This window comes from Sminthopsis crassicaudata, chromosome 2 (genome assembly GCF_048593235.1).
Source record: "Sminthopsis crassicaudata isolate SCR6 chromosome 2, ASM4859323v1, whole genome shotgun sequence".
NCBI lineage: Eukaryota > Metazoa > Chordata > Mammalia > Dasyuromorphia > Dasyuridae > Sminthopsis > Sminthopsis crassicaudata.
Genome location: NC_133618.1, coordinates 498971843 through 498998971, shown reverse-complemented (window position 1 = coordinate 498998971; position 27129 = coordinate 498971843). Strand labels below are relative to the sequence as shown.

The 27129-nt window shown below is 41.4% G+C and overlaps 2 protein-coding genes across 3 annotated transcripts in view; one reads left to right on the top strand and one right to left on the bottom strand.

The window, feature by feature from the left end:
- DYNC2I2 (dynein 2 intermediate chain 2) overlaps positions 1 to 6381 on the top strand; it is a 31353-nt gene extending 24972 nt beyond the window's left edge. The window contains exons 4-9 of one of the 2 annotated variants that reach the window (XM_074293805.1): positions 811 to 968; positions 2054 to 2163; positions 3281 to 3448; positions 4019 to 4251; positions 5517 to 5765; positions 5918 to 6381. In XM_074293805.1, coding sequence (XP_074149906.1) covers positions 811 to 968; positions 2054 to 2163; positions 3281 to 3448; positions 4019 to 4251; positions 5517 to 5748 — 901 coding nt within the window. In that variant the 3' untranslated portion in view covers positions 5749 to 5765; positions 5918 to 6381. The remainder of the gene's footprint in view (positions 1 to 810; positions 969 to 2053; positions 2164 to 3280; positions 3449 to 4018; positions 4252 to 5516; positions 5766 to 5917) is intronic. The other variant, XM_074293804.1, reaches the window with a different exon arrangement.
- A 4-nt stretch (positions 6382 to 6385) lies between these two features.
- SPTAN1 (spectrin alpha, non-erythrocytic 1) overlaps positions 6386 to 27129 on the bottom strand; it is a 60624-nt gene continuing 39880 nt past the window's right edge. Inside the window, 27 exon segments of the mRNA XM_074293793.1 lie at positions 6386 to 6936; positions 7491 to 7638; positions 7761 to 7907; positions 8024 to 8077; positions 8329 to 8525; positions 8893 to 8947; positions 11900 to 11917; positions 12556 to 12668; positions 13272 to 13568; positions 14012 to 14221; positions 14305 to 14381; positions 15156 to 15315; positions 15694 to 15792; positions 17657 to 17789; positions 18199 to 18320; positions 18589 to 18709; positions 19111 to 19319; positions 19586 to 19690; positions 20233 to 20370; positions 20576 to 20707; positions 22573 to 22587; positions 22959 to 23121; positions 25268 to 25371; positions 25870 to 26016; positions 26104 to 26301; positions 26466 to 26565; positions 26922 to 27103. Of these exon segments, the coding sequence (XP_074149894.1) occupies positions 6811 to 6936; positions 7491 to 7638; positions 7761 to 7907; positions 8024 to 8077; positions 8329 to 8525; positions 8893 to 8947; positions 11900 to 11917; positions 12556 to 12668; positions 13272 to 13568; positions 14012 to 14221; positions 14305 to 14381; positions 15156 to 15315; positions 15694 to 15792; positions 17657 to 17789; positions 18199 to 18320; positions 18589 to 18709; positions 19111 to 19319; positions 19586 to 19690; positions 20233 to 20370; positions 20576 to 20707; positions 22573 to 22587; positions 22959 to 23121; positions 25268 to 25371; positions 25870 to 26016; positions 26104 to 26301; positions 26466 to 26565; positions 26922 to 27103 (3570 nt within the window). The 3' untranslated portion in view covers positions 6386 to 6810.

The following is a 27129-nucleotide window of genomic DNA, read 5'->3' as shown; positions in this document are numbered from 1 at the left end:
AGATTTGGAGCTACCCTTGGTTAATCTGCTGCTGAGAGCCTGAATTTATAACCTAAAGAAAAGTATTCACTTAATTCCTTATCAACTCATGGTCCTCCCAAAGGATTTTGGGGATGTGGACAAGGGATATTGTGTCATTACCCTGGAATCAGAAGCCAGATTAGGTTCTTTGTTCAACCCTTCTTTGCCCTGTTCCTGATTCAGCCCACAAGGGTCAAACTCTCAGTTTGAAGGCACTCTACTTTAAAGGAAGCAAATCAGTAGACTGTATTTGATGGAGTACTGGTTTGGGGATCAGGAAACTTGATTTTTTGCCATGATATTCACTGGTGTGCCTTTGTCATACCAGTCACTGCCTAGCCCTGACTGCTCCATTTCTTCTTCCTGGGCTGTTGTATCTGTCCGTTAGTGTGTGCCTACCTGCTATTTCCTTGGAATAGGGACGTGTTAATGATCCTCAAACTAATGAAAATCAATTAAAAGTCAGAAACACTGCTTGGCTTATTGCAATGGTGTTTGCAATAGAATTTATCTAGCCTTGAGATGTTTAAAGTGAATTTTGTCTCCTAATGTGCTTTGTGCTAGCATAGTGAATTTTTTTTGTTTATTGGGAAGATGTAGTCCTGACCATCCAGTTTTGCTTTTTAAGAAGAGAAAGTTGAGTCTTAAAATTCTGTCCAGGGTATGTGTGTCTGGTGTAAGATAAAAGATCCTTTCGCAAGTCTGTGGAGTTGATATGAAACCTCTAATAAGCAAATGGTAATGATTGGGAGGAAACACCATTTCTTTGCTTCTTTCTCCCCCGCTCAGTTTAGATGATGGTGACTGGAGCACTGAGAAGTCTTTTGTGTGCACCTGGAATCTGGATCGTCGGGGGCTGAATCCCAAGCAACCTTCTGCTGTGGTGGAGGTGCCCAGCTCAGTCATGTGCCTGGCGTTCCATCCCACTCAGCCCTCTCACATTGCAGGTAACCCCTGCACTGTTTTCTCTTTCTATTAACCAGCACCTTGTGCTTTTCCAGTCCACTCCCACTCTCCCAAGTCTTCATCCCTTCCCCCCCAAATGGGCAGACAGAAGGGCCTCTGGGGAAATAAATCTGCAGTTCTTTATGGATAAGCTGCTGTGGGTATAACATCATGCTAGGAGTTGTGGAGGATTTAGCTCAATTCAGTAACTATCAGATGCTGGTGCTCAGGGTGCAAAGACAGGAAACAATAACAACGGGCCTGCCATCAGGGAGCTTATGTACAGATGACAAGATGATTTGGGGAGAAAAAGATTTAACTATTAGAGGGAGAAGTTAGATGGGGCAGTGGATAGAGCACTGACCCTGCAAGACCTGAGTTCAAATCTGGGCTCATATACTTGACATTTACTTGCTGTGTGACTCTGGGCAAGTCACTTAAATCCAACTGCTTTGCTTAAAGAAAAAGCAAATTAACTATTAGAGAGATCAAGAAAGGCTTCCTAATATGTATAGAGGAATTGCACATGTTTAATATATATTGGATCACTTGCTGGCCGGGGGAGGAAGTGGAGGAAGGAAAGAGAAAAAAATTAGAACACAGAGTTTTTAGGGGTGAATGCTAAAAATTATCTATGTATATATTTTTAAAATAAAAAACTTTAATGAAAAAAAAAAAAAAAGAAAGGCTTCCTAGAGATGGCCCCTGAACTAAGCCTTGAAAAATATCATTATAAGAGGCAACGTGAGGAAGGTGTGAGTTCCAGACCTGGGCCTGTCTACTTGGGGGTTGCTGATCGGGGAAGTATGCTGGTATGTGCCTGATGGTAGTGGAGACCCCAGTAGAGAGAAGGCATACTCTTTGTTGGTATGGTTAGGGCAGTGTCCCTGCAGGAGCCAAGAGTGAAGGATCTTTGGGCAATGAAAGGCAGTAGTGGGATGACCCGTGGAAAAGCAGGGCAGTTTTTGTGCGGATCTATGTGTGTTTTAGAATGTGACATGGTTGGGAGGGACTTAGGTGGGGGCAGGAAATGGAGGGGCTTTTAGTGTGGGGTAGCCTGGTCAAAATTTCCTTGCTTTTCTCTCAGGTGGCCTCTATAGCGGGGAGGTGCTAGTCTGGGACATGAGCCGGCCCGAGGACTCCTTGCTCTGGAGAACTGGCATGACGGACGACACTCACACAGATCCTGTCTATCAGGTCAGCCCAGCCCCGCTGTAGGACATTGTACACAATTTATTGTAAATGCCTAGGAGGGCCAGGAGCAGCCCCTGACTGCCTTGTCAGGAAAGAAAGTCCACAGACTCACAGTCAATTCAACAAAATGCAAAAGCCCAACCTCCTAGGAATGAAATCACTCAGAATCAAGTAGATGGTAGCTAATGAATAGGTAGATTGCTCATTGTCATCAAAGCTGCCCCCACCTCCTCCCAGAGGCTCCCTGGTCGCCAGCCTCTGGCCCAGGCTCCCCCACTAGAAATGTCTAGACAGAAGTGGCAGTGAGCCGCCTCTTGTGCTTGCTTCTGGCTGGCATGAGATCCCCAGCACAGTGACCACAAAGCTGCTGCTCTTCACCTGCCCTGGGCTCCAGAGGAGAGTCACTCATCTCATCATAGGGCACTGGGCTGTCGAGGGGCCTGGATTGCCTCTGTTGCCCATTCTGCCTCCCCTGGGGTGTGGCCGAGTAATTAGAGCAGTTGATGGGGAGACCAGTGGCCCATTTTCTTCTGCCGGGTGGGTGAAGTTTTGTGACCTGGTACTGTTGTGCCCAGGGAGGGCCTAGAAAGCACAATCAGGGGACACTGGGTAGAAGTTACAGAAAAGCAGGCTTAGGCTCTCAGGAAACACCTCCTAATGATTCAAGCCTCCCCAACTTACAGCTTAAAGAAGTATTAGGTTTTCCCATGCCACAGAAGTTGGGGATATTTCTGAGATTTCTGCTTGAGGTTTGGGTTAGGCCAGAGGAGTGATTAAGTCCCTTCCAACTTGTGATTTTGTTCTTATGAAGGAAGGGCCATAGATTGCCGGGTGCTGTGTCGTTACACCAGGGTGTCCTCAGGAAGTCCCCGTCCCTGGGCTCTGTCTGCTCTGGAGCCTGCCGGAGCCTCCAGGTTCTGCCCTTCAGCTCCCTAGCTCTCTTCTTTTTTTTGTCAGCACAGATGGGGACCGAAGCTCTGGAAGGGAGGAAAGGGTGTTAAATATATGCTGAGGCAAGGATTCTGCAGGTCTCTGAAGCGGCCTCTTTCCACGGTCTGCCTTTGTCTGGCGTCCTCCACCATTTCCCCTGTACTTTTTCCTTCCCTTGCGGTACCCACAGGTGGCCTGGCTGCCAGAGCCGCGGCACAGCCACCGCTTCCAGCTGCTGAGTGTCTCCACGGATGGGAAGGTGTTGCTGTGGCAGGCGGCTGGCTCGGGACAGCTGCAGCTGACAGAGGGCTTTGCTCTGGTGGTCCAGCAGATCCCCCGAAATACAAAGCTGAAGAAGGTGAGCCGAGCAATTTGCCTGGGGAAGGGGCACAGAACACTCTCCCGGAATCAGCGTGAAGTTTCTCCCATACAGAGGGCCCAGTCAGAGCCGGCAGTGCTGCTGCCCTTCTCTAATTTGCCTTTATCTTCCTGAGGACAACAGAGAGCTGAACACCAGGAACTGGGGAGCCTAATATGGCAAAGGCCTCCCCTGTCCCAGGGAAGTGGCAGGTAGTACTAAGCACAGGAACAGGAAGGCAGAAGCTGAAGAGCCTGAACCTGAGGCTGCCCAGTCTGGCTGGTGATTCCTTGGAGAACAAAACTGCCTGCTGGAGGGCTGCTTCTAGCTCTGGCTTCCAAAGCCACTGCTCAAACATCCTCTAAACTTGGTGGTCAAAGCCCCAGGTTCTGGTCCTCAGGATACACTGTGTAAACTTGACCAGACAAAAAAAGGGCTGGTTTCTGTGATCTCTGGTGTCCCTCTACCTTGGAAATGTTTCCCAGTTTCATGTGGGGGGTTATGGGTTGTGCTTGTTACTGCTGGCCACAGCAATCTGGTTCTGACACTCTTGCTGATGTCTTTCTGTAGCCTACCCGAGGTGAGACAGAGGTAGGGGTCACAGCCCTAGCCTTCTCCAGCTTTGACCCCAGCTTGTTCATCCTGGGCACTGAAGGCGGCTTCCCACTCAAATGCTCTACGGCAGTAGAAGTGGCAGCCCTTACCCGAATGCCCAGCTCCTTACCCCTCCGAGCACCTGCCCAATTCACCTTCTCTCCTCACGGTGGCCCCATCTACTCTGTGAGCTGCTCACCCTTCCACAGGTAAGGTCCAGGTGTGCATCAGAGCCAGGTGAGTTTGCACCTTCTCTCTTTAGTCTACAAGACTAATCATTTAGAGCCAGGGGTCTTAGATGAGGTCCATGAACTTTTTTTCCCCTGAGGCAATTGGGGTTAAGGGACTTTTTCAGGGTCACACAGCTAGAAGTGTTAAGTGTCTGAGGCCACATTTGAACTCAGGTCCTCCTGACTTCAGGGCTGGTGCTCTATCCACTGCACCACCCAGCTGCCCCCTATGAACTTATTTTTTAATAGTTTGATAGTTAAATTTCACTATCACTGGTTTTTTTTTTTACTCCTTATTTTATGCATGTATAACAATGGCTTCACCTAACTGCCAGAAGAGAGTCCAATGGCCCCAAGTTAAGAATGCTTGTTCAAGGGGCCCTTTGACAAGTCCCCTCTTTTTACTCAATGGGATTGGAAGAATAAGCCCCCTTTCCCTTCTTGAGAAAACCTCTATATCCTTTAATGATTAATTCAGTTTTTGATCCCTACCCTCTTCTCCATTTTGTGTGGACTAGTCATCTTTTCAAAGATTAGGGGGATGTTGTATGTGGTGCAGTCCTGGGCTTAGGGTTCAAGAAATCTGGATGAAGGTCCAGCTCAGACACATATTTGCTGTGGGACCTTGGGCCCATTGGACCTAACTGAACAAGCTGGGCCAGTCACTGTCCTTAAGTCTCCCCATCAGTATAGGAAGATGGACTTTTTAATCCACCAAGTTTTATTAAAGGTGCTCTAAAATCTTGGCTGTGTCCACTCTTCATTTCTACTAGGGTTGGGGAACCTTTTTTCTGCCAAGGGCCATTTGGATATTCATTTGCAGGCCAAGCTCATCACCTGCCGTGGTCCTAGCAGATGAGTTTGTGGGCCCTTATACAGCCCTCCTTACTGAAATGCTATCCCCCTTCACCAATGCTCAGGACAGATCCAAACTCTACTCACACCCAGTGGAAGCTTTTCGTGTTTGACTGTGTGACCTCCCTCTTTGAACCTTGCTTGGCAGAGATGCTGAAATGGATGGCAGATGACAATTTAATTTTTCAGTTGAGGAAAACAAACAGGCTTCAGTGATTTGCCTGGGACCACAGAGCATCTTTGAGGCCAGATCTGAACTTGGGGAGACAAGCGGGCTCTACCTAGCTCCCTCAGGGCTCTTTTTCTTCTCAGTGTTTGCATCTTGGAACATCCACTAGGATTCTGAGTGCAATACTGATGGACTGACTTGCTCTCTTGCTTTTCCCTAGAAACTTGTTTCTGAGCGCTGGCACGGATGGCCACATCCACCTTTATTCTATGCTGCAGGCCCAGCCCCTGACGTCACTCCAGCTGTCCCACAAGTACTTGTTTAGTGTGCGTTGGTCTCCTGTCCGACCCTTGGTCTTTGCTGCTGCTTCTGGGGAAGGTAAGCCTAATTATTTTGGAGAAGCTTCCACTCCCAGGAAAAGAGAGGGGGCAAATTACTTTTGGACAATTTAATTCTCATCTCTTTATTGGTTTATGGGATGAGATTGTTAAATTTTAGTCGAATTTAACTCTGGTTCTGGAAGCCTGGCTTTTAAAGAAACTCCAGTGATTCCAAGGGTAAGAACTGTTTCTTCTTTGTACCTTATCATCAGAAACGACTCACCTTTCAAAGGCATTTTAGTTGGATAATTAATTCTCACCTTTTTCTTAAAGGAGACATACAGCTGTTTGATCTCAGAAAGAGCTCCCAAAAACCCACAGTTTCTATCAAGCAAACTCCAGATGAAAGCCCAGTATACTGTCTGGAATTCAATCTTCAACAGACTCAACTTCTGGCTGCTGGGGATGCCAAAGGTGTCGTAAAGATATGGCAGCTAAGCACAGAGTTCACAGAACAAGCACCTCGGGAAACAGAAGACCTGGACCAATTGGCAACTGAGGTGGCTAGCTGAGGACACCCAGCCCACTTTCCTTGTCTGGGAGGGTGGCGACAAGCAGAAGAAATGAGCAGTATAAGGCGTTTAAATCGCACAAGGAATGTTGTTCAAGGCTTGTGGGGAGAATTCTGTTCCTAGGAGCAGATACTTGAATAGGTCTAAATATACATAAAAGTGGAACTTTAAAATGATTAAAAAACAAACAAAAGCTCTTTTTTGGGGGATGAGTAATTTATTTATCATCTTTTGCATACAGAAAATTGGGAGGAAACAGGAATGAAGTGAAGCCAGCTTTATAGAATTTTTCCCCTTCAGGTTCCATTTGGGGATGGGTGGGGTGGGGTGGGGGAAGACCTCTTTTTAGGACATATAGGAGACATAGGAGACAGGGTGGGTGAAATCCCATAATTTTAAATGTAAATCTCCTGACAGTGATCCAGCAATTTCATCTGGACTCAAATCATTTTATTGAAGCACCGTTTCTCTAATCCCCCCCAAGCTAAGCATTTTAAGGTTACATTTGGAAGTAACACTGTCTGAAATTTTTTTTTCCTTTAAGAGCACAAAGATGGACAGACATGCAGTGAGGCAGCAAGACGAGCGATGTTTGGCTGTGGCTAAGACTAGGGATTGTGAATCAATTCACAAAGAGAGAACGGGTAAATTCTACGTAGTCAAAAGCAGAGGGGAGTTCTCGGCCTTTGCCATCAACATAGGGCTTCATGTGCGAGATGCAGTAGTCTGCTTGCTCCCTTGTCAGATTCTGAAAGTGGAAAAGAAAAGAGAGATCAGAGTATTTCATTATCTAATCCTGAGTCCAAGAGCTGAATTGTTGTCTCTAGCCAAAACTGACTAGTTATACTTGTAGAAGTCTATGAACTCTTGTAATCTCTGCACAGGATAAGAGCAGTGTAAAAATCATGACTGACTTCACAAGTGCAAAAATGAGTCAAGACCTGGCTTCTACTCAAATCACAAAAGGCTGGTTCTCAAATATCCAAATGGGGACATTCCCACATATCTAAAGAGAATTGTTAAAAGTGCTTTAAAAATAACAAATGTTACACGGTTAACCTATATTGCAATCCTTGCTGTTTTGTGAAGGGGGACATAAGGGAGAAAGGTGATGAGATGTGTTCAAGTAAGGCAAGCTCACATGGAATGGAGTTGCTGTCCTGTGGGATTCCTGTCACCTAGTGAGACTCTAGTTCTCTACCCTGGTCAGTTTGTGTGCTCCCAATATAAGCCCCAATGCTTTCAGTCTCTTCCTGATGACAAGAATGCCCAACAGTCACTATGTATTTCATATGTATGTACCTGGTATAATTCTTCCTTGGTCACATAGGGTTTTCCCTCAGAACTGAGGGCACGGAAAGCACTTTCAATCTCCTCGCTGGATTTGACATTTTCAGTCTCTCTGCTGATCATAAAAGCCATGTATTCTTGCAGTGATACATGGCCATCCCTGGGAGAAGGAGAGGGAAATGAGTAAGATGATGATATGATTTTCTAACGTTTTTAGCCTGGATATCACCTTGAAAAAATGATCCTTTGTTCTTGCCCATTCTTTTATTTCTGGCATTGTACCTGTTTGGATCCACAGTGTCGAGGATAGCTTCAAACTCAGGGTCTGGTTCTCCTTCTTCCACCATAGGCAGGTCATAACCCAGAGAACGCAAGCAAGATTTAAATTCTTGGTGATTAAGTCGGCCAGATTTATCCTTGTCAAAATGCCTGTAATGCAAAGAACCAGGTAGTATTATTAGCTCAGAGTTGTCACAATTGAGAGCATGAAGCCCAAAGTGATGCCCCTTTTAGAAACCTCCCTGGGGAATTGGGGCAGTACTCACTTAAACATCATGCTAAACTCCTTTAGGGCCTCTTCAGTCACACCAGTTGTATTCCTGTAAACAAAAGTGTAATTATGGATCTGCCCATGGAGTCCAGGCACTTGCCAATGGGTGATAAGTTTTTTGTTTTCGGCCAACAAAAACATGGTTCTCTTGTTCCTTGTTACCAGATGAAAGACTAAATGGTTGTCTGTCTTTTTTCACTAATCTTCCTGTTGATAGATCATTGTTACCCCCTTTTCCCTAGAATCACTGAGACCCACCCAAGTTTTCATGAGAAATGGAAGGATGCAGTAGAAGCATACCTGGCTTGGATCTGTTGCTCCAGGTTGTGCTGCATTCGCATCCCAAGTTGGTCCAGTTGATCCCACTGCTGGGCCAGCCCTACAGTGCTATGCTCAGTGTATTTGTTGTCCAGGATGAGGGCTTCCTCCATGGCTGCCCCCAGGTCTTCAATCTTCTTCAGCTGACTCCTCATGGCCCGAATCTCCTGGTGTTTACGCTGTGGGCAAGAGGAAATTCAAAAAGATAAAAGAGTTGAAGTTGAGAATGGTCATTTGCATATATATTTTTTCAGTTTCTGAGAAGGGCTGTCCAGATTCAGCCCTGAGTCTTTTTAAACTAGGATAAGAGGCCTAGTGAAGGCACAACGAAGAATCCAAGAATCCCTGGTTGCCTCAGAGCATGGCCCCCTGGGTAGCTCTCTTATGAGCTAAATGTCTCATACCAAACTCTGGATCTTTTAAATTAACGCTAAGGAGGAAAACAATATAACCTCGGGAAGGAAGAAGAGATTCACTAGCAGGGCTATTCCAGTGAGTGACTTTAAGCAGATGCCAGAGACCAGGAGTCACATCTGGCACACTTACTTTAGTGGCTTCCAGCTGCGATTCTAGGGTACCAGATTCTTCCACCATACAGGACCTAAACAAAGAAGCATTTTTACATGTTGGAAAGAACAACAGATTGGGGACTTGCAATTAACCCCATCCTCTCCGCAATGAAATAATGCCTTTTGTATTTCATTTAAGCCCCTTTACTCATGAAGCACAAAACATCTTTCATCAGCTAACATTCTTTCACAGATGCCTCATGGGGTAGTTACCTCCATTTTATGGAGTAGAAAAACTGAAGCTCAACAGGGGTTAGGCAACATTGACAATGGAGACAGGAATAGATCCAAGGCCTCCCACTTCCTCAGCCTGGTACTTTGACCATTTACTGTGTTTTAACTACACCTGCCTCACACTGGTCCACCAAAGTCACATTTTCCCATGTTTTCTCAATCTCAAGTGTTTTAAATGGAGACTATTCAGTTTAGGTAGCCATTTTTGTGACCTTAGTGACCTGGGAATTAACTTCAATCCCCATGATCCCCATGGAAGAACTGATTTTATGCTCAATTCAAAGTGCTCACCTCTCTCCCTACCTCATAAGATTAGAAACAGTGCAGCTCCAACAACCATGCTCTATATACTAGAACAGTAGGAACCTCAGGAGAAGGACTACATACATGGTCAAGATGGGAAAGGAGGACAGAAGACCAGAGCTGCTGGCCAAAATGTTTCTGGCTTGGTTGCCAGGGGCTCAATCTCAAGGCCTTTGTTTAAAAAAAAAAAAAATCTATTCAATGTGGGAAAGGGAAATATGGTACCAATCCCAAAGTGCATGGGTATGTGTGACACTGAGAATGGGGCCAATACCTTAGAAACTTCATTATACTGAATCAAATACTCTACTCTGTGTAAGAGTTGCCGAGACGATAGGCATTTGTTGTTTTTAGAAGTTTTAGGAAAGCCCTGACAGTTTGGCTCCACAAGGAAAACAATAGCGATTGGGCCCGTCAGACCCTGGGTTATGTATCGGGCCCCAGGTTTGGATACTGATGTACTGAGGGGTGTTCCATGTGACTCATGACCATGTGCTTTGGTTCTCAGATACACTGGTCTCTAATATAATATGTCAGTGTGAGGTTTCACAGCAGGCAACCAGTGAATAAAGAGCTGGTGGCTACCATGACAAAGACAAGGTAACACAGCATTCTTGATGGAGAAAACAAGTTTCCGAACCATCTGCTACCATTTCCCCTGGGAACTATCTTTCCATACATATCCCTGGGAGGTTGGAAAACATGATTTCATGGGGATAGAGAATTTCTGGTTTAAAAAAAAAAACAACACCTCACCCCCACCCCAAAACCAATCTCCCTCTACCAGCAGTTATGTGCCTGTCAGAAGAACGACTTCAACTCAGGTTTTCCTGATTCCCAGGATTCCTCTCTAGTCCTGATACCCTTTGCCCCTTGAAATTGAGAATCAAAGTTGCTCTAGCTATGGAACTCAATAAAGCTTTCCTCTATAACAGCAAGTCAGAGCCTAGTTATGCCCTAATCCCATGGGAAAAGCACACACCAGGATCTGGGATAGGGTGGTGGGCAGAGTGGGGGTCCGGGCACTGGAGCAGGGGAAAGGACCAAGGCCCCTTCTTCCCAAGCGGCCATGGGGCAGTGAGTTAGTGAGGAAGCAGAGCCGCCCAGGAAGTCAAAAGTGCATTGGGAAAAACCACAGTGAGGTAAAGAAGAGAAAATAAGAGGAGAAAAACCTTCCAGACAGATCATCCCCAACTTCATACTGATAGACACGAATGACCCGACGATATGCTATGCTATTCAAAGAAAAGAAACCAAATGAATACACACCAAAGGAGGAAGAAGGGAAAGAGGTCAGAGCACACAGACGGAAACACACTATGGTCTGAGCTGGCAGTGCACAGAAAACAGGAAGATCAAAGCCAAGGCAGTGTACCCAGTGGGGGACTGGGACCTCTAGCCACAAGGGACCACAGGCAGGTGGACCAGAGTCAAAAGGGAGAAGGATTTTTTTGGACCCACAAGGAAACTGGAGCATTTTACACCACTCAAACATTACTGGCAGATAGAGACACGCGGGCTTACAGGTGGCAGTCTGGGAAGGAGAGCCAGGTAGCCAATTGTTCCAGAGGTCTCCAGTTCTTTTGGGGTCAGACTTCTTTCTGACAAAGAAGTGACAATCCTAAGGTGTGGCCTAACTTCAGTGGATCAAAGATTATGAGTGTAGGGGTTCCTATCTTGTACTGAAAGAACATAGTGATATTGTATATCTTTTTCTCAACCACCAACTTAAAAATTCAGTGTCCAAAATATCTTCCTAAGAGCAAGATAGGATCCTCCCAAGATCCATTTCCTCGATAGTTCAAAAAAGAGCCTATTTTTCTTTTAGAGAGCTGAGTCTTAAAATGAAGCATCACCCAGCTCAACAAATTTCAAATAATTTGTACAAATGATACCAAAATTGCCAAATGATGTTTCTCTGAACTGTTCTGAGCTTTCAGCACATTTCAAATAATATTCCACCTAGCTTTGCAACAAAGAACTTGAATGGAACCATTTTCCTACTGACTTAGATGGAAAAAAGACACAGACATGACATATTACTATATTAATGGAGAAAGAATAGATTAAAAACTCAAGACACTCCAATCAATGATTTGTCCCTTCCCTACTTTCACCAAAGGAGACTCTGGCTTACAAAAAAAAATAAAATAAAATAGAGAAATGGCTCTCCTCCCGAGGCTTTAGGTCTTTAAGGAAACAGGCAAAAAGCTGGGATATCCAAGCTGGACATTAGGATCAAGGAGATACTCCCTCTTAGGGAGGGATGGTGCTTGGCACAGTATTTTAAGAATGGTACAATCTACTCCTGAGTAGGGAGGCCCATCAAATACTTCAAACCAAGCCACTGGGCAAGGGGAAAGGGAAGGGAGGAGAAGGACATAACAAGCACACAATACACCAATGCCACAATACAAGCCTGGAGAGAATAAAAAGGTGATATTAACCCATCGAGGAGATATGTTCTGTGGAGTCATGGATCCAAGAAGCCGGAGGTGGTATCAGGAGAACCAACCATTAAAAAGGGAAAAAAAAAGAGGAAGAGAAAAAAGACATTAGTATAATGTCTACACTAGTTCATCAATAAGCAGGCACTGAACAATTGCTATACATAAGAAAAAACCTTTCTGTTCCTAATTTTTGGATTTGCAATCGACCCCTCTGGGAAAAACCTGTGTCCATGTTTTCTTTTTGTTCCCTTCCCAAGCACTTATTGTGTATCAGAGAGTGAGGGTATTTAAAAAAAAAAAAAAAATCATAAGCACCACAATAGGGAGGGCCAGTTTGGTTGGAGTATGGGGAGTACCTGCAGTGAGACTCCCATAGGCTATAAGAGCCAAATTTTTATTTGGTTGCAAGTTTCAGTGACAAGATTCTTTTCTAATCAGAGCTGGAGATTTTGGAGGATAGGTGGTACTGCCTCAGAATATAAAATTTGCAAAGAATCCATGGTACCGTGATTTCAGCAAATGACTTTAGCAAATGCTCTATAAACTCCCAAGGTAAAGTGAATGGGTTTCCCTGGAGAGCTGCTACCCTGAGCACGACCATCCTCATCCCAGCTTTCGCTCAAGACCAATGAAGTCCACAAGAAGATGGGCACCTGGTCTCCTGGATCCACTGGTGGAAAGCATTGGCATGCTGGGCAAACTCCTGTCTTAACTTGTCATTCTCTTCTTGCCTCCGCTGTTCCTTCTGTAGCTCCAGCTCCCGCTCCTAAGAACCAGAGGGTAATGCAGATGTAGTATCCAGAGAGGGGCAAACTGATTTTATGTCTCAAAAAAATTAGCTGAAGGAACTAGGGATACTTAGCTTGGAGAGACAAAGAAGACACAAAAGCTGCCAAGTATAGGATGGACTGATATTTGGAAAAAAGGATCAGTCTGATTTCTAATTGGTACCAGAGGATGAAAGAGGCTTAATGGATAGAGGTTGTACAGAGAAGCAGATTTCTTAATCTGCTGTACCAAGGAGCCTTAAGATAAATTGGTTGCATTTTATCACTTGCTGGAGACCCTGTAGAGAAGGAGTTCTTAACCTGGAATCTGTTTTGATAATTGTACTTCAATGTGATTGAATGGGCTATCTTATGCATTAAAAACGTTATTCTGAGAAGGGAATCATAAACTTTAGACTGCCAAGGGGTCCATACCTCTGACAAAGGTTAAGCAGCCTCTTGCTGTATATGGAGTTTTCTCAAGTGGATTAGAGTGCCTTTTCCTTTTCTTGAAATTATGTGCTATCTTGGCAAGAAAGGGCAATTTAGGAAGGAAAATCAGTGAACCAGAGGGATGAGGCTTAAAAGGATAGAAGACCTACTTTGATGATTTTCTGTAGATTCCTCCAAGTTTCTTCCAGGGCCTCCATTGTAAACCAAGTATAAGGATTAGAGGCCACCCGAAAGCTCTTGATTTGTCTGTCTAGTTCAGCCAGTTGATTAAAATCCGCCTGGGCAGAACTGAGGGAGGAGCGGAAGGCATCATGGGCCTCTCGCAATGCTTTGATTTCCTCCAGCGAATTGCAGCGAACAGGGTCTGTTAGGTCTTCCTCAGCGTTTTCAAACCAGCTGTTGAAGGCTGAAGCCTTCTTGGCAAAGGTTAGGAAAAGATCTTCTACCTGGAAGCAGAGGTGAACCTGGTTTAGGATACTCACCTGATGATAAGCTTATTAGAAATACAACTTACAAAAACATGGAAAATTCATGGTTATCAGGAATAATACAAGCTGTTTTGGGGTCAGCTTTACATTTTAACATCCACTTCTCTCAGATTCCTCTCACGTCTGTAAATTGGCATTCCTAATCAACCTTATCTCCTCTTTAACTTTTCCTAAACAACAATAAAACTGCAAAGTCTTTTCTGCCTGCTTTTTAAGGAAACTTCATAAACAATTTACAGATGTCTGCACTGTCTCTGTCTCTCATGCACAGTTATATACATCATTTGCATTTTACAATTTTTACTGCAACAAATAAAACCCTGGTTCAGACATCATAGAAAAAAGGGCAGATGTCCAATTCAGCATCTAACCTCAAAGAGCTGATTCATTCTGATTTTTACCTTTCGGAAATGTTCTTGGGCTTCTAAAAGCTTCTTCTTCCGGGTGGCTGAATTGGCCAGCAACTGGTTCCAACGCTTCATCAGAGAGGCGTGCCGTGCCTCGATGGCCTTGGACTGAACATGCTTGGCAGCCAGCAGCTGATCTTTGAGGGCTGTGATGTTGGCAATCCCTTCCTGTTGGAAGGCCTGAAGCCCTGCATCGAAGGTTTCCTGTAAGTAACAGAGGGGGTTAGGGGCACTGAGACACAGAGGAAGCAGCTTACCTGCCCTTCTAGGAAGTGAGAGCCACTGACCTGTTTGGTGAGAAGAGTCTGAACAGAAGAGAGGTCCCGGCCATAATCATCTGTCTTCAAACTGTTTTCTTTCTCACCTGGAAATTTAAATTTGCAAAATATGTAGTTTCCCTTTCCCACAAAAGAAAGGCAAAGGGCATTTTGAATAAGCTCAAATTCTATTAAATTTCTTCCAAGTGATTTTAGCTACCTGTGTGATAGATAATAAGTAACTATAAATGACTATAAAATGAATGTTCAAAAACAGTTACAACAGTTCTCTGTGATGGCAAACAACGGAAAACTAAAGGCATTTTCATAAATTAAAATGGCTGAACAAATTATTGTATGTGAAAAAAATATTATTATGCTGATGTACTGATGTGAGCAGAACTAGGAAAAAGTTTATGGCAGCATAGTAAAGACAAGAAATTTGAAAAGATTAAGAATTCTAACCAACACAATGATGAACCAAAATTCTAGTGGACTTATGAGAAAACATGTTATGCATCTCCTGAAAAGTGATGGCACTTGGTGCAGAATGTCTCATTTTGCAAGACCAATGCAGAAATCTGTTTGACTAATTTGACTATGCATATTTGTTTCCCCTCCTCCATACCCACCATGGATGAAGGAGAGAGAGAGAGGAAAAGTAGAAGACACAGGCAAAAATATGCTTGCTAATTTAAAGTTAAAATAAAATAAAGAGATTAAACATTATGAAATTGAGAACCTTTATTTTGTAACTCATCTATGAAGAAAATCTAATTGACTATGACTTGTACGAACTATATTCCTTCATCTTCCAGATCTGGGTAAATCATGTGATCTTAATGATCAGGAATGATAGATCTTACTGAAATATTACTTACCAATCCAAGATTCCACCACATCAGCCTTCCAGTTGAACTGAAGGAAAGCTGAATTCTCATCTAGCTTGGCCTTCCTTTGAGCTGCAGCTTTCTCTAGGTCAGACACTTTCCCATTCAGGCCCTTCATTTTTGCAGAGATATTCTCCTCATGGTGATTATTCTATTGGATTAAAAAAAAAAAAAACCAAAATTGTTAACATTGTCCCCTGGTCTAGAGCCTAAAAATGGCCACTTTAAATTCCACCGTGTCATTTAGGAACTAACAGTAATGCAAGAGAACAATTAGCTAAAATATTAAAACACGAGAAGATTTCACCTTCTTCTGTGTTTGCCTAACTAAGGTTAGTATATACTATTTCCTGGCCTACTAAAAAAAAAAAAAAATCAACTTTTAGTATTACAGAATGTGGGAAAGAATTACTCTATTATGGGCATTTTACTTGGGAAAAACACTCTAAGTCAAGTTTTCCGCATCCATCATTAAACAGAATAGGATTAGGAGATAGGAGATAGAATCTTTCTTTTAATCTACTTTTACCTTCTTAATGAGATCTTGTCCATTGGTACAGACATCATTCACTCGGTCTTTGTGAACGGTAAAGTCTGTCTCAAAAGCTTCATGTTTTTTCAGTAAGCCCTGTGAGGGAGAGACAGTACCTGTAGCTATGATTCAGAGCCAGAGCAATACTATGATTCATAGTTTGCTGGCTCCATCTGTCCTCCAAAAGACAAAAAATAAAGCACAGGTTTAAATGAAATAAGTTCAGCAAAAGCCAACTTAAAATATTTTAATAAAAGGGGAATTATTTTTTAAATTTTATAAGGTATTTTTTAATCCATTAATAATTATAATTAAATTAAAATGCTAGTTTGAAAAAGTTATCATTTGCTCTTTTATGATATTCTTCATAAAACATGGAAAAGTAAGTTATTAATTTTAATTCAGAACTAAACAATCATTGACAAATAGTTACTGACTTAGTGGTTCAAAGATTAAAAAGCCTATTCTGTAATAGCAGGTTAAGGAATTCAAATACAATTAAGCTTTTGACATGCTGCAACATTGAGGTGCATTCTTGCTATCTTTCAGAACTAATACCATGCTCTCATAAAATGTCCTTTTGTGATAGTATTTTAGCATTACTTCGATGGCTGAATGCTGGGTAGATGGATCTTAGGTCTGACCTAGCAGAACAGTTTACTTCCATGGGAAGGATGAAATATGGATGAAATATGGTGTGTCCAGGTAGGCATCATCAGCAAATGGAAAATCAGATCACGTTCATGATGTTCTGAGCAAAAAGGATTTTTTTTTTTTTTTTAAATAATAGCTAGAAGAAACTGGAAGTTGAATGGATGTCCATCAATTGGAGAATGGTTGGGTAAATTGTGGTATATGAAGGTTATGGAATATTATTGCTCTGTAAGAAATGACCAGCAGGAGGAATACAGAGAGGCTTGGAGAGACTTAAATCAACTGTTGCTGAGTGAAATGAGCAGAACCAGAAGATCACTATACACTTCAACAACAATACTATATGAGGATGTATTCTGATGGAAGTGGAAATCTTCAACATAAAGAAGATCCAACTCACTTCCAGTTGATCAATGATGGACAGAAATAACTATACCCAGAGAAGGAACACTGGGAAGCGAATGTAAATTGTTAGCACTACTGTCTATCTACCCAGGTTACTTATACCTTCGGAAGCTAATAATTAATGTGCAACAAGAAAATGGTATTTACACACATATATTGTATCTAGGTTATATTGTAACACATGTAAAATGTATGGGATTGCCTGCCATCGGGGGGAGGGAGTGGAGGGAGGGAGGGGATAATTTGGAAAAATGAATAAAAAAAATTTTTAAAAATTAAAAAAAAAAAAATAATAATAATACATCTGACTTGATTTTGGAGAGGCCTGGACAGACCTACATGAACTGATGCAAAGTGAAATGAGTAGAACCAGGAGATCATTATACAGGGCAACAAGAAGACTATAAGAGGATCAATTCTGATGGGCGTGGCTCTCTTAAACAATGAGATGACATCAGTTCCAATAATCTTGTGATGAAGAGAGCCACCTGCACCCAGAGAGAGGATTGTGGAACTGAGTGTAGATCACAACATAGCATCCTCACTTTTTGTTGTTGTTCACTTGCATTTTGTTTTCTTATTCATTTTCTTTCCTTTTTGATCTGATCTATCTTGTGCAGCAAGAGAATTGTACAAATATGTTTACATATATTGGAACTAACATATTTTAACATGTATAACATATGTTGGATTACTTGCCATCTAGGGGAGGGGGTGGGGGAAAGGAAGGGAAAATTTGGAACACAAGGCTACATGAGAATTAATGTTGACAAATTATCCATAAATATGTTTTGAAAATAAAAAGCTTTAATAATTAAAAAATAATAATAATAATAGCTAGATAGCTAGTACATAAGAATGAGGATTTTTTTTTTTTTTTTTTTTAAAGTGGCTTATTTACCTGTATAGCAGCAAGTGTATCACCATAATCCTCACTAGCTACTAAGGTCATTTTTTCATTAATCCAGGCTTCCTCTTCCTCCACATTGGCTACAAACTGCTGATACTCCAAGGATTCTTCTAAACGTTGGCCCCTATTAAGAATAAAAAAACAGCCATTTTAAGTCATGCTCTGGTATCTGTCCAGCTGAATGTACAACAAGCCACAATCTGGTATAGAAAAAAGATGGGAAAACTTTCCTCCCTCAGTCTGAAGGGAACCGTCATTGTAAGGCAGAAAACAGGTTGAATCTACATGCAATTTCACATCCCTTTCTTCCCTTGTAGTATAATATGAACTAGGACTAGCTTCATATGTGTTCCCATGGGGATTTGAAGGCAGCTTCAGATTTGCCGGGTATACTGAAGGAGGATCCAGGAATGGGCTATCTCAGTTCAGTCTGACCCAGACACTGTTAGTTATTGATGCTTCATTCACAGAGAGAGAAAGGAGTTCTCATTCGCTCCATGAAACTCAGACAAGCAGCTCAGAGTCTCACTCACCGAGCAGCCGCCAGCTGCTTCAGCTCCTTCCAGTGCTCTACAAACTGTGCCAGACGCTGTTGGATCTCCTCTTTGCCAATCGTGTTGTCGTCAGACAGTTTCTTTCCGGTGTCCAGAACAGCCTGAGGGCCCCAGAGTGATCACAGTGACGCTGTTCTCTGGTCCCCCCTTCCACTCCTTGCCCCCCTCCCCAGTGCTCTTTTGGCTGTGGGCTTTTTTTATGACCACACCAGATAATATCTACGTTTTCCCGATTGTCACCCACCCTGCTTCTCCTTTCTCAGCCTGTCCTGGGGATCAGATAAGGTCACCGTTAGCTTTGTCTAAGTAAGGACACTACTTTTCTAACTCTGACCAAAAGTTCACCACTTTCTGTTATCCAGATCTTACCTGGATGGCAGGTTCATGTGCAGCTAATTCAGCTTCTAAACGTTTATGTTTTTTGCGTAGGTTCTGTACACCTGTTAGATCCCGACCATAATCCTCTGAACTCACTAGAAGTTTCTTTTCTCTGTATGGGAGAGCAAAGGGAAAAAACAAATTTTTAAGAACATAAAAACTCTTGGAAACCAAAAACTTCCAGACTACAACACCCACCTAGGAGTTCAGCCTGATTTATATGCATGGTCTCATTTATTTTCTCAAGAACAAAGAAACTTAAAGAGTTTAAATAGAACTTAAGAGACCTAATTCAGTCTGCTCATTTTACATTATCAAGAAACTGAGGCCTGAGAGACCTTCCCACAGTTGCACAGTGACTCAGTCCTCCAAAGCAGAGATGGGTTGACAGCCTGTGCATGGCCCAGAGATCAGAGGTGGGCCTGAGGGCATACAGCTCCCGGAAAGCCTCTTGCTGGCCCAGCCCACTGCTTCTGCCTCTCTGCATCCATTACAAGTTTTAGTCACACATACTTGATCCAGGATTCTTCATCATCCATGTCCCGGAAAAACTGGTGCAGCCGATGACTTTCGTTCAGGTTGGCTCGCCGGGTAGCCGCCATGCCCTTGATCCTCTGGAAGCGGCTGTTGATGGTGTCACGCTTCTCCTTCACCTGAGAAGTGTCAAAGGCGCTGCTCGTCATCAGGCTGTCTGCTTGGCCATTCAGGTCTTTCAGACGGTCCTGTGGATATACAAGGAGAGCCATGAAACGTGGAAACTATCAGCTGGGTGGATGGCCCCAGCATCCCACGGCCAGCTTATTTGCTTATTTGTAGAGGCAGCTCCCAGAAGGCTGGGCCGGTAAATGAGGACTCAAAGGTGTACGCTGCAGACTTAGAGGCATCCGATCACAAAAGCCATGTGTGTCACTGTCACAGAACCCCCCTGGCATGCCCTCTGTTGTCCGCTCTAAAAGGTCTTATCTATCTTTTCTGGAGGCAACCTTACCTCATGGGCTGAAATGTCTGCCTCAAGTAGCTGATGCTTCTTCAGCAGATTGTTCACAGAAGCTAGGTCTTTACCATAATCTTCTGAAGCTAAGAGAGCTTCCACCTGGTGGGGGAAGGACATAAGAAGATGGTGTCACTTAATACAAATCTAAATCTTTATGAGAATAAGACTAAAGTCACCTTTGAATCACCTGCATTATCCAGCTTTGAACAATTTAAATCTAGATTTTATATCACTTAGCACATTTCTAAGCTAACCTGGTCACCTATTCAGCATATGATTGGGGCAATAGCCAACAAATCTTACTATCAGCATAAATAATGCAGTTCTATCTACTGCAGAAACATTAAGCTGAATTCTAAAATCAAACAAATAATGTTGTGCATCTACTGCTTTGGTTTATAAATTATGAATTTTTGCAATCAAAGCTAAGCTAAGTACAAACTACTCTTTTCAAACCAATTTAGGAAAGTAGTAGCTGATGACCCATCTAAGTCAGGTTCTGTTTGAAAAAAGCTTGCCTTCTTTGTTATATAAGGTAATTAAAGGATAGTCTCCAAAATCCTTAGTTAAATGACCAAGAAATATACCAAAATAGAAGGGAAAAAATTCTCCTGGTTCAGTGGAGAAGTTTCTATGCTTACCTCTGAGAGCCAAAAATCAAAATCCTTGATGCCGGTGTTAAAGTTTTGCTGCTTATTGGCTTCCTTTAGCTTCTGGCTCTTTTCGGCTGACTTTTGCACCAAGAACTGCCACTGATCAGCAAGGGCTGCCAGCCGGGCCTGTAAAGGAGAGAGCAAAGAACTGAAAGCTGCCCAGAGCTGCTATTGTCTGCTCTGAGCACTTGCCAACCTATCTAGCCTAGGATTTCCTATTATATCATGGATCTTAGGCTATGTGATATTTAAAACTTAAATCATTTCTTCTCCTGCTAAGTGAGAATGGCCAGACAAGGAAATGCATGAATTGGTAGAAGTATAGATTCACCTTAACAGCATCTTCACTGCCAGCACAAGCCCCTCGCTCAATGAGGGAGTTGCCCATGTCAATGACACCTCGGATCCGGTCAGCATTGGCATGCAGTTCAGCTTCAAAGGCTTGATGTTTCTGGTGTTTGCTCTGGAGAAAGCAAAAACTGAGTGTCATTACACAGCAAGTCAGACTGGGCCCAAAGCTATTCTCATGGAAAGGTTGGTAATGAAAAATTCTCTCGAGGAGACTTGGAGGAAGTTTGAAAAAGATTCAAATGACGAAATTTACAAAGGCTACAAATGAGAGAATCCTTCCCTTTTCTTCATCTCTCACATTTTATGTCTCATTTTATGTATTATTTTATATACTATGGTAAATAAATTTCAATTTTGACTCTATTTCAAATTACTTTCCCCACATGGATTTCAGATTTACAAGACAAACCCAATTAACAATATTATATATTAGGTATATATATGGTTTCATATTTGAAATCCATGTTGGGGAAATTAATTGTTTTGGGAATTCTAATTTAGTGATTTTTTTCAATCCATCTGAAAGGCCTCTTGTGTCCACATATTGCAGAAAACAGAGACCAAGTAATTTAAGTCATCTGGTAACTGTAATTAACCTAAAACCACTAAAGAATCACATCTTGTTAAGTAAGAGTTTGTCTTGGCTAAGAAATAAGAACAACAAAACCATGAGAACAACTGGACCCTAATGGGGTGAAAGTCTATGATATTTACTTGAAAAATTCATTAAAAAACAAAGCAAAGGGGCAGCTAGGTGGTGCGGTGGATAGAGCACCAGCCCTGAAATCAGGAGGACCTGAATTCAAATCTGGCCTCAGACACTTAACACTTCCTAGCTGTGTAAAAAAACCCAAAACAAAACAGAGAATGTACTCTTATTAGCATAAACAAAAACCCAGTAGCAATGATGACTGCTGCAACTCCCCAAATCTGAAAAATCACAATGAGGGTAGAATTATATTAACAAACAAACGAACCCCAAGAGAACTCAAAAGTACAGAAGGCAGAGAAGAAAGGTTCTTTCTACTGTTGCTGATAATTCTGCATCAAATGTTTATTTACAGAGGCAGCAACTGTTCAAGGATTGAGGCTATGTCACAGGCTAACAAATCCATTATTAAGAGTTAAAATGGAGGAAGGTTATTTGAAAAAAGGAACTTACCAAATAATTTTAAAAGGGGAAAAATGTCACTTAATATGACAATTTCATCATCAGCTTCTTACTACAAATTCAGAAGGACCTACATATCTGAAACAGCCTACACATCTGTTGTTATAGATTAAATTCTTGTTTCTAGTTGTGAATATTTTCTAATTCAAATCCCATTCTTCTTATTATCAAATTCTTTTTAATTTTTTCATTTGCTTTTCACATACCCATTCATTATTCTATAATTATTCTATGATATCTAAATTTAATTTCTCTTACTGTCCTCTAGGTAAACAATCTCACTAACTTAGCTTATTATGCTGTTGTCCTACCAGGCCTTTAATGCAAAGATTTGCATCTTTTTAGGCCATAAGACAATTTCTTTTTAGTAGAATGGCAACTTAAGGCTTCATACATATTATGGATTTTTCATCCCTGACCACAGAAGAACTGAAGACCAAGTCAAAAGTCTAAAGAGAAGATGGTTAACGTCTGCTAAAAAAGAAAATAGTAACACTTATCAATGAAATATGAAGTGTAGTATATTCTGATACTAAGAACTCCTTTGAAGAAAACCCAAGTACTGCCTCAGAATCAAACAGATCATGCAGAACATGCCTAGACAATGAGTTTTTCCAGCCACGTGATTAAAACAAAAAAAGCCACATCCCACAAGGGACACCTAGATGGAACATGATGGATGATTAGAGAAGCCAATAGATGAACAGATGACAAAATGAACATGATCATGTTTCAATCTATACAAAAGAACACAAATACTGGCAGCTAATGAACCAAGCTCTTAAAAAAAAAAATCCCAAACTTACCAGCAGCTTGGAAAGCTACAAAATAGATGAAGAAGAACAAAAATTCAGTACACTGACAGATCTATATTATCAGTTACAGAAAAAAAAAAAAAAGAAAATTTATTTTGCTATTATACTTACCCCCAAAAGCCAACATTATTAAACAGTTAAATAGAATTTAAAATGTTTTATTTTAGCCTAATTAGTGCTACATGGTCTCACATTACATCACTGGGCAAGGAAGATAGGTGTAAGAGCAGCTTACAAAAAGCTTTATCAATTTCTAAAGCCTGGGAACGACATTTTCTTGAGTTTTTCCATAGGTAACGCTTCACTTTATCTCTCTTCTAATATTTGTTAGAAGAGCCATTCTGAGGCTAAGATTTCCAATTAATTCAGTAACTCACCTGAATGTTGGTAGGATCCTTATAGGATTCATCACTTGCTGTTTGTAGCTTTTCACTAATCCAGGCCTCAATCTCATCTACATCTCGACTGAATTGCTGAAGAGTTTGAGATTCTCCCAGCTTGGATCTCTTCTCAATCATTTGGGCTTTTAAGCGTCTCCACCTAGAGAAAGAAAATCAAACCACATTTTTTAAAAAAAAATTAATAGTTTTTATTTACCAGATATATACATGGGTAATTTTACAACATTGACAATTGCCAGACTTTTTGTTCTAATTTTTCCCCTCCTTCGCCCCTCCCCAGATGGCAGGTTGACCAATACATGTTCAATATGTTAAAATATAAAATATGTATACATGTCCAAACAGTTGTTTTGCTGTACAAAAAGAATCGAGCTTTGAAATAGTGTACAATTAGCCTGTGAAGGAAATAAAAAATGCAGGTGGACAAAATAGCAGGATTGGGAATTCTATGTAGTGCTTTTGCTGAGTGTAGCTGGTTCAGTTCATTACTGCTCTATTGGCACTGATTTGGTTCATCTCATTGTTGAAAATGGCCACGTCCATCAGAATTGATCATCATATAGTATTGTTGTTGAAGTATACAACGATCTCCTGGTCCTGCTCATTTCACTCAGCATCAGTTCATCTAAGTCTCTCCAGGCCTTTCTGAAATCATCCTTTTGGTCATTTCTTACAGAAAAATAATATTCCATAATATTCATATACCACAATTTCAGCCATTCTCCAATTGATGGGAATCCACTTGGTTTCCAGTTTCTGGCCACTACAAAGAGGGCTGCCACAAAGATTCTTGCACATACAGGTCCCTTTCCCTTCTTTAAGATCTCTTTAGGATATAAGCCCAGTAATAACACTGCTAGGTCAAAGGGTATGCACAGTTTGTAACTTTTTGATCATAGTTCCAAATTGCTCTCCAGAATGGCTGGATGTGTTCACAATTCCACCAACAATGTATTAGTGTCCCTGTTTTCCCACATCCCCTCTAACATTCTGCATTATCTTCCCCTGTCATTCTAGCCAATCTGACAGGTGTGTAGTGGTATCTCAGAGTTGTCTTAATTTGCATTTCTCTAATTAATGACTTGGAGCATCTTTTCATATGGTTAGAAATAATTTTTTCATCTGAGAATTGTCTGTTCATATCCTTTGACCATTTATCAAATGGAGAATGGCTTGATCTATAATGGCTTCTCTATATATTTTGGAAGTGAGGCTTTTATCAGAACCTTTGACTATAAAAATGTTTTCCCAGTTTATTGTTTCTCCCTTCTAATCTTATCTGCATTAGTTTTGTTTGTACAAAAACTTTTCAATTTGATATAATCAAAGTTTTCTACTTTGTGATCAATAATGATCTCTAGTTCTTCTTTGAACATAAATTCATTCCTCTTCCACAGGTCTGAGAGGTAAACTATCCTATGTTCCTCCACTTTATTTATAATCTCATTTTTTATGCCTAGGTCATGAACCCATTTTAACCTGAGCGTGGTGTACGGTGTTAAGTGTGGGTCAATGCCTAGTTTCTGCCATATTAATTTCCAATTTTCTCAGCAATTTTTGTCAAATATTGAGTTCTTATCCCAAAGGCTGGGGTCCTTGGCTTTGTCTAACACTAGATTATATTAAAGTTATTGATTATTTTGTCCCTTGGACCTAACCTATTTCACTGATCAACTAGTCTATTTCTTAGCCAGTACCATATGGTTTTGGTAACAGTTGCTTTATAATAGAATTTTAGATCTGGTATAGCTAGGCCATCTTCATTTGATTTTTTTTTTTTCATTAATTCCCTTGAAATTCTTGACCTTTTGTTTTTCCATATGAACTTTGTTTTTATTTTTTTCTAGGTCATTAAAATAGTTTTTTGGGAGTCTGATTGGTATAGCCACTAAATAAATAGATTAGTTTAAGTAGTATTGTTATCTTTATATTTGCTCGCCCTATCCAAGAGCATTAATATTTTCCCAATTGGTTAGATGAGACAATTTGTGTGGAAAGTGTTTTGTAGTTTTGCTCATATAGTTTCTAATTTTCCCGTGGCAGATTCCTAAATAAAATCAGACCACATTAACACGGTTCCACCATCCAATATGAGATTAAAAAGCTAACGATGATGACCAAAGGCCAGGGGTTGACAGGAAGCTGTCTTGAATGGTTTTTAATTTTAAAATAAAGTTTGCAGTTTGCCAGCCCTTGACCTAAAGGGTCAAAATTAATTATCAAGAGAGATTTTCATTGTTAAATCTAAATTTACTTAGCAATGAAATTTACATTTTCATACTCACCTATCCAGAACCTCATTTCGACGATTAGCTATGTCTCCTTTAGCATAATGATCTGCAGAAATTAATTGATCAGCAAAAGACTGCAGAGCTGCAATCTTTTCTTCCTGTAAAAGAAGAAAACCACAATTTGAAATTGGGAAGCATATAGAGGATGAAATACTTAAAAAGAATAATCATTAACCCATAGCTCCACGTGAAGCTGTTTGAAAGCAAGATGACTGCTTTGGATGATTCAGAAAACCTGCTTGATGAGAATGTTCTGTTACAAACTTTCAAAATCTTGAAGAACTTGATTAAAGAAGAGCTCACAGCATCAGAAAGAGAAAGGACAGCAAGGATTGACGTAGCAATTAAGAGTTTGATAAATACATGCTCCCCCAAGATGAATCAGTGTCAATTTTTCTCTTGATGAATCAAACCATAGCTTACATCTAAAACAACCTCATTCATAGGCCAATTGTTGTTCTGCCCCCTCCCCCCTTTTCTGTGACAAGGTATCTCATTCTAACTTGATCAAATTAGGTGAGTAAAAATATGCAAATAAAAGGCAAAGAATATTAATTTGGGGAAGCATGTTTCATCTTATCATTCAAATTCCATACCTGGACATTGATTGCTTTATCAAAGTCTTCATGTTTCTTGATCAGTGCCTCCACACTATCCAGTGAATCCCCCTTATCTTCAGTATTCAGGAAGGCCTCCCGAGCAGCCATCCAATTTTCTGCTTGTTCACAATCCCGATGAAACAGCTAAAGAGGAGAAAAACCTGATGAGAGCTCAGTTACAAGGAGATTTCTGTGGTAAAAAATAAATAGAAACCAAAGGTAAATAGGTACCTGCAGTTCAAGACACTGATCCAACATCATTCTGCGCTGAACCCAGGCTTTCTCTAGATCGGCCCTCTCCTGATCAAGAATATCTAGTTTCTCTTTGATCTCTGGGCTGGCATAGTGCCCACGAGCCAACAGCTGCTGCCCAAACTGCTCAAATGCCTGGAAAGTACCAGCCCTGGCATCAATTTCTGTTCGGTGTTCCTGCCAAAAGAAGGGAAAGGATTAAATAACTAGCAGTGGAATGTCCATTCCAATATTATCAACCTACTCATAACAAAAGATAGAGAGAGGTCTTCAAGAGATAGTGAATAAACTGAATTCAAATACATGGTGGCTTTAACATCCAGCAGGAAAATTTCACCTACCTGATGTCTTTCCAACAAAGCTTCAGCTCCTGTGACATCTTTGGCTAATTCATCAGAGGATACTAAGCCCCGGATACCATTGATCCAAGACATGAGGTCCCTAGAAAACCAACCCATGGAGAAATTACATTCTCTGGCAGGCAGGCCATCTGTCCAAGAAAACAGCAATTTGTAAACACTGGGCTAAGATACTAAGAGACAAGCTAGATTGTATTTAAAAACCATTAATTCCACAGAGAAAAAACAAAACAGTTTCTCTGGTCAGTTCTTTTTAAAAGACAGACACCTAGAAATCTTCTAAAAGCAACAACTTAAGAGAAGGATGAAGGAGACTGGTTCCTACTTTTTATTCAGGACTATAAAAAAAAACCATGTCCAAATGGAACCTTAACACACCAAACCACCAGTAGTATGTGTTTGTGAAAATGCTTTTTTTTTTTTTTTTTTTTTTTTTACCGAAAATCACTGAGGAAACGTTGCAGGTCATGAGAATCCCCCAGCTTGGCTTTACGCTGGTCAGCTCTTTTTCCTAGGCTGTTCCAGGCCTGATTTAACTCTGTGCATTTCTCTTGAAGGTCTTCCGCTGATTCGGGATGGGACTGAATCAGGCGCTCAGCAGTCTCTCCAAGGGAATTCACCTACAGAAGAAATCAGAAGAAAAAAG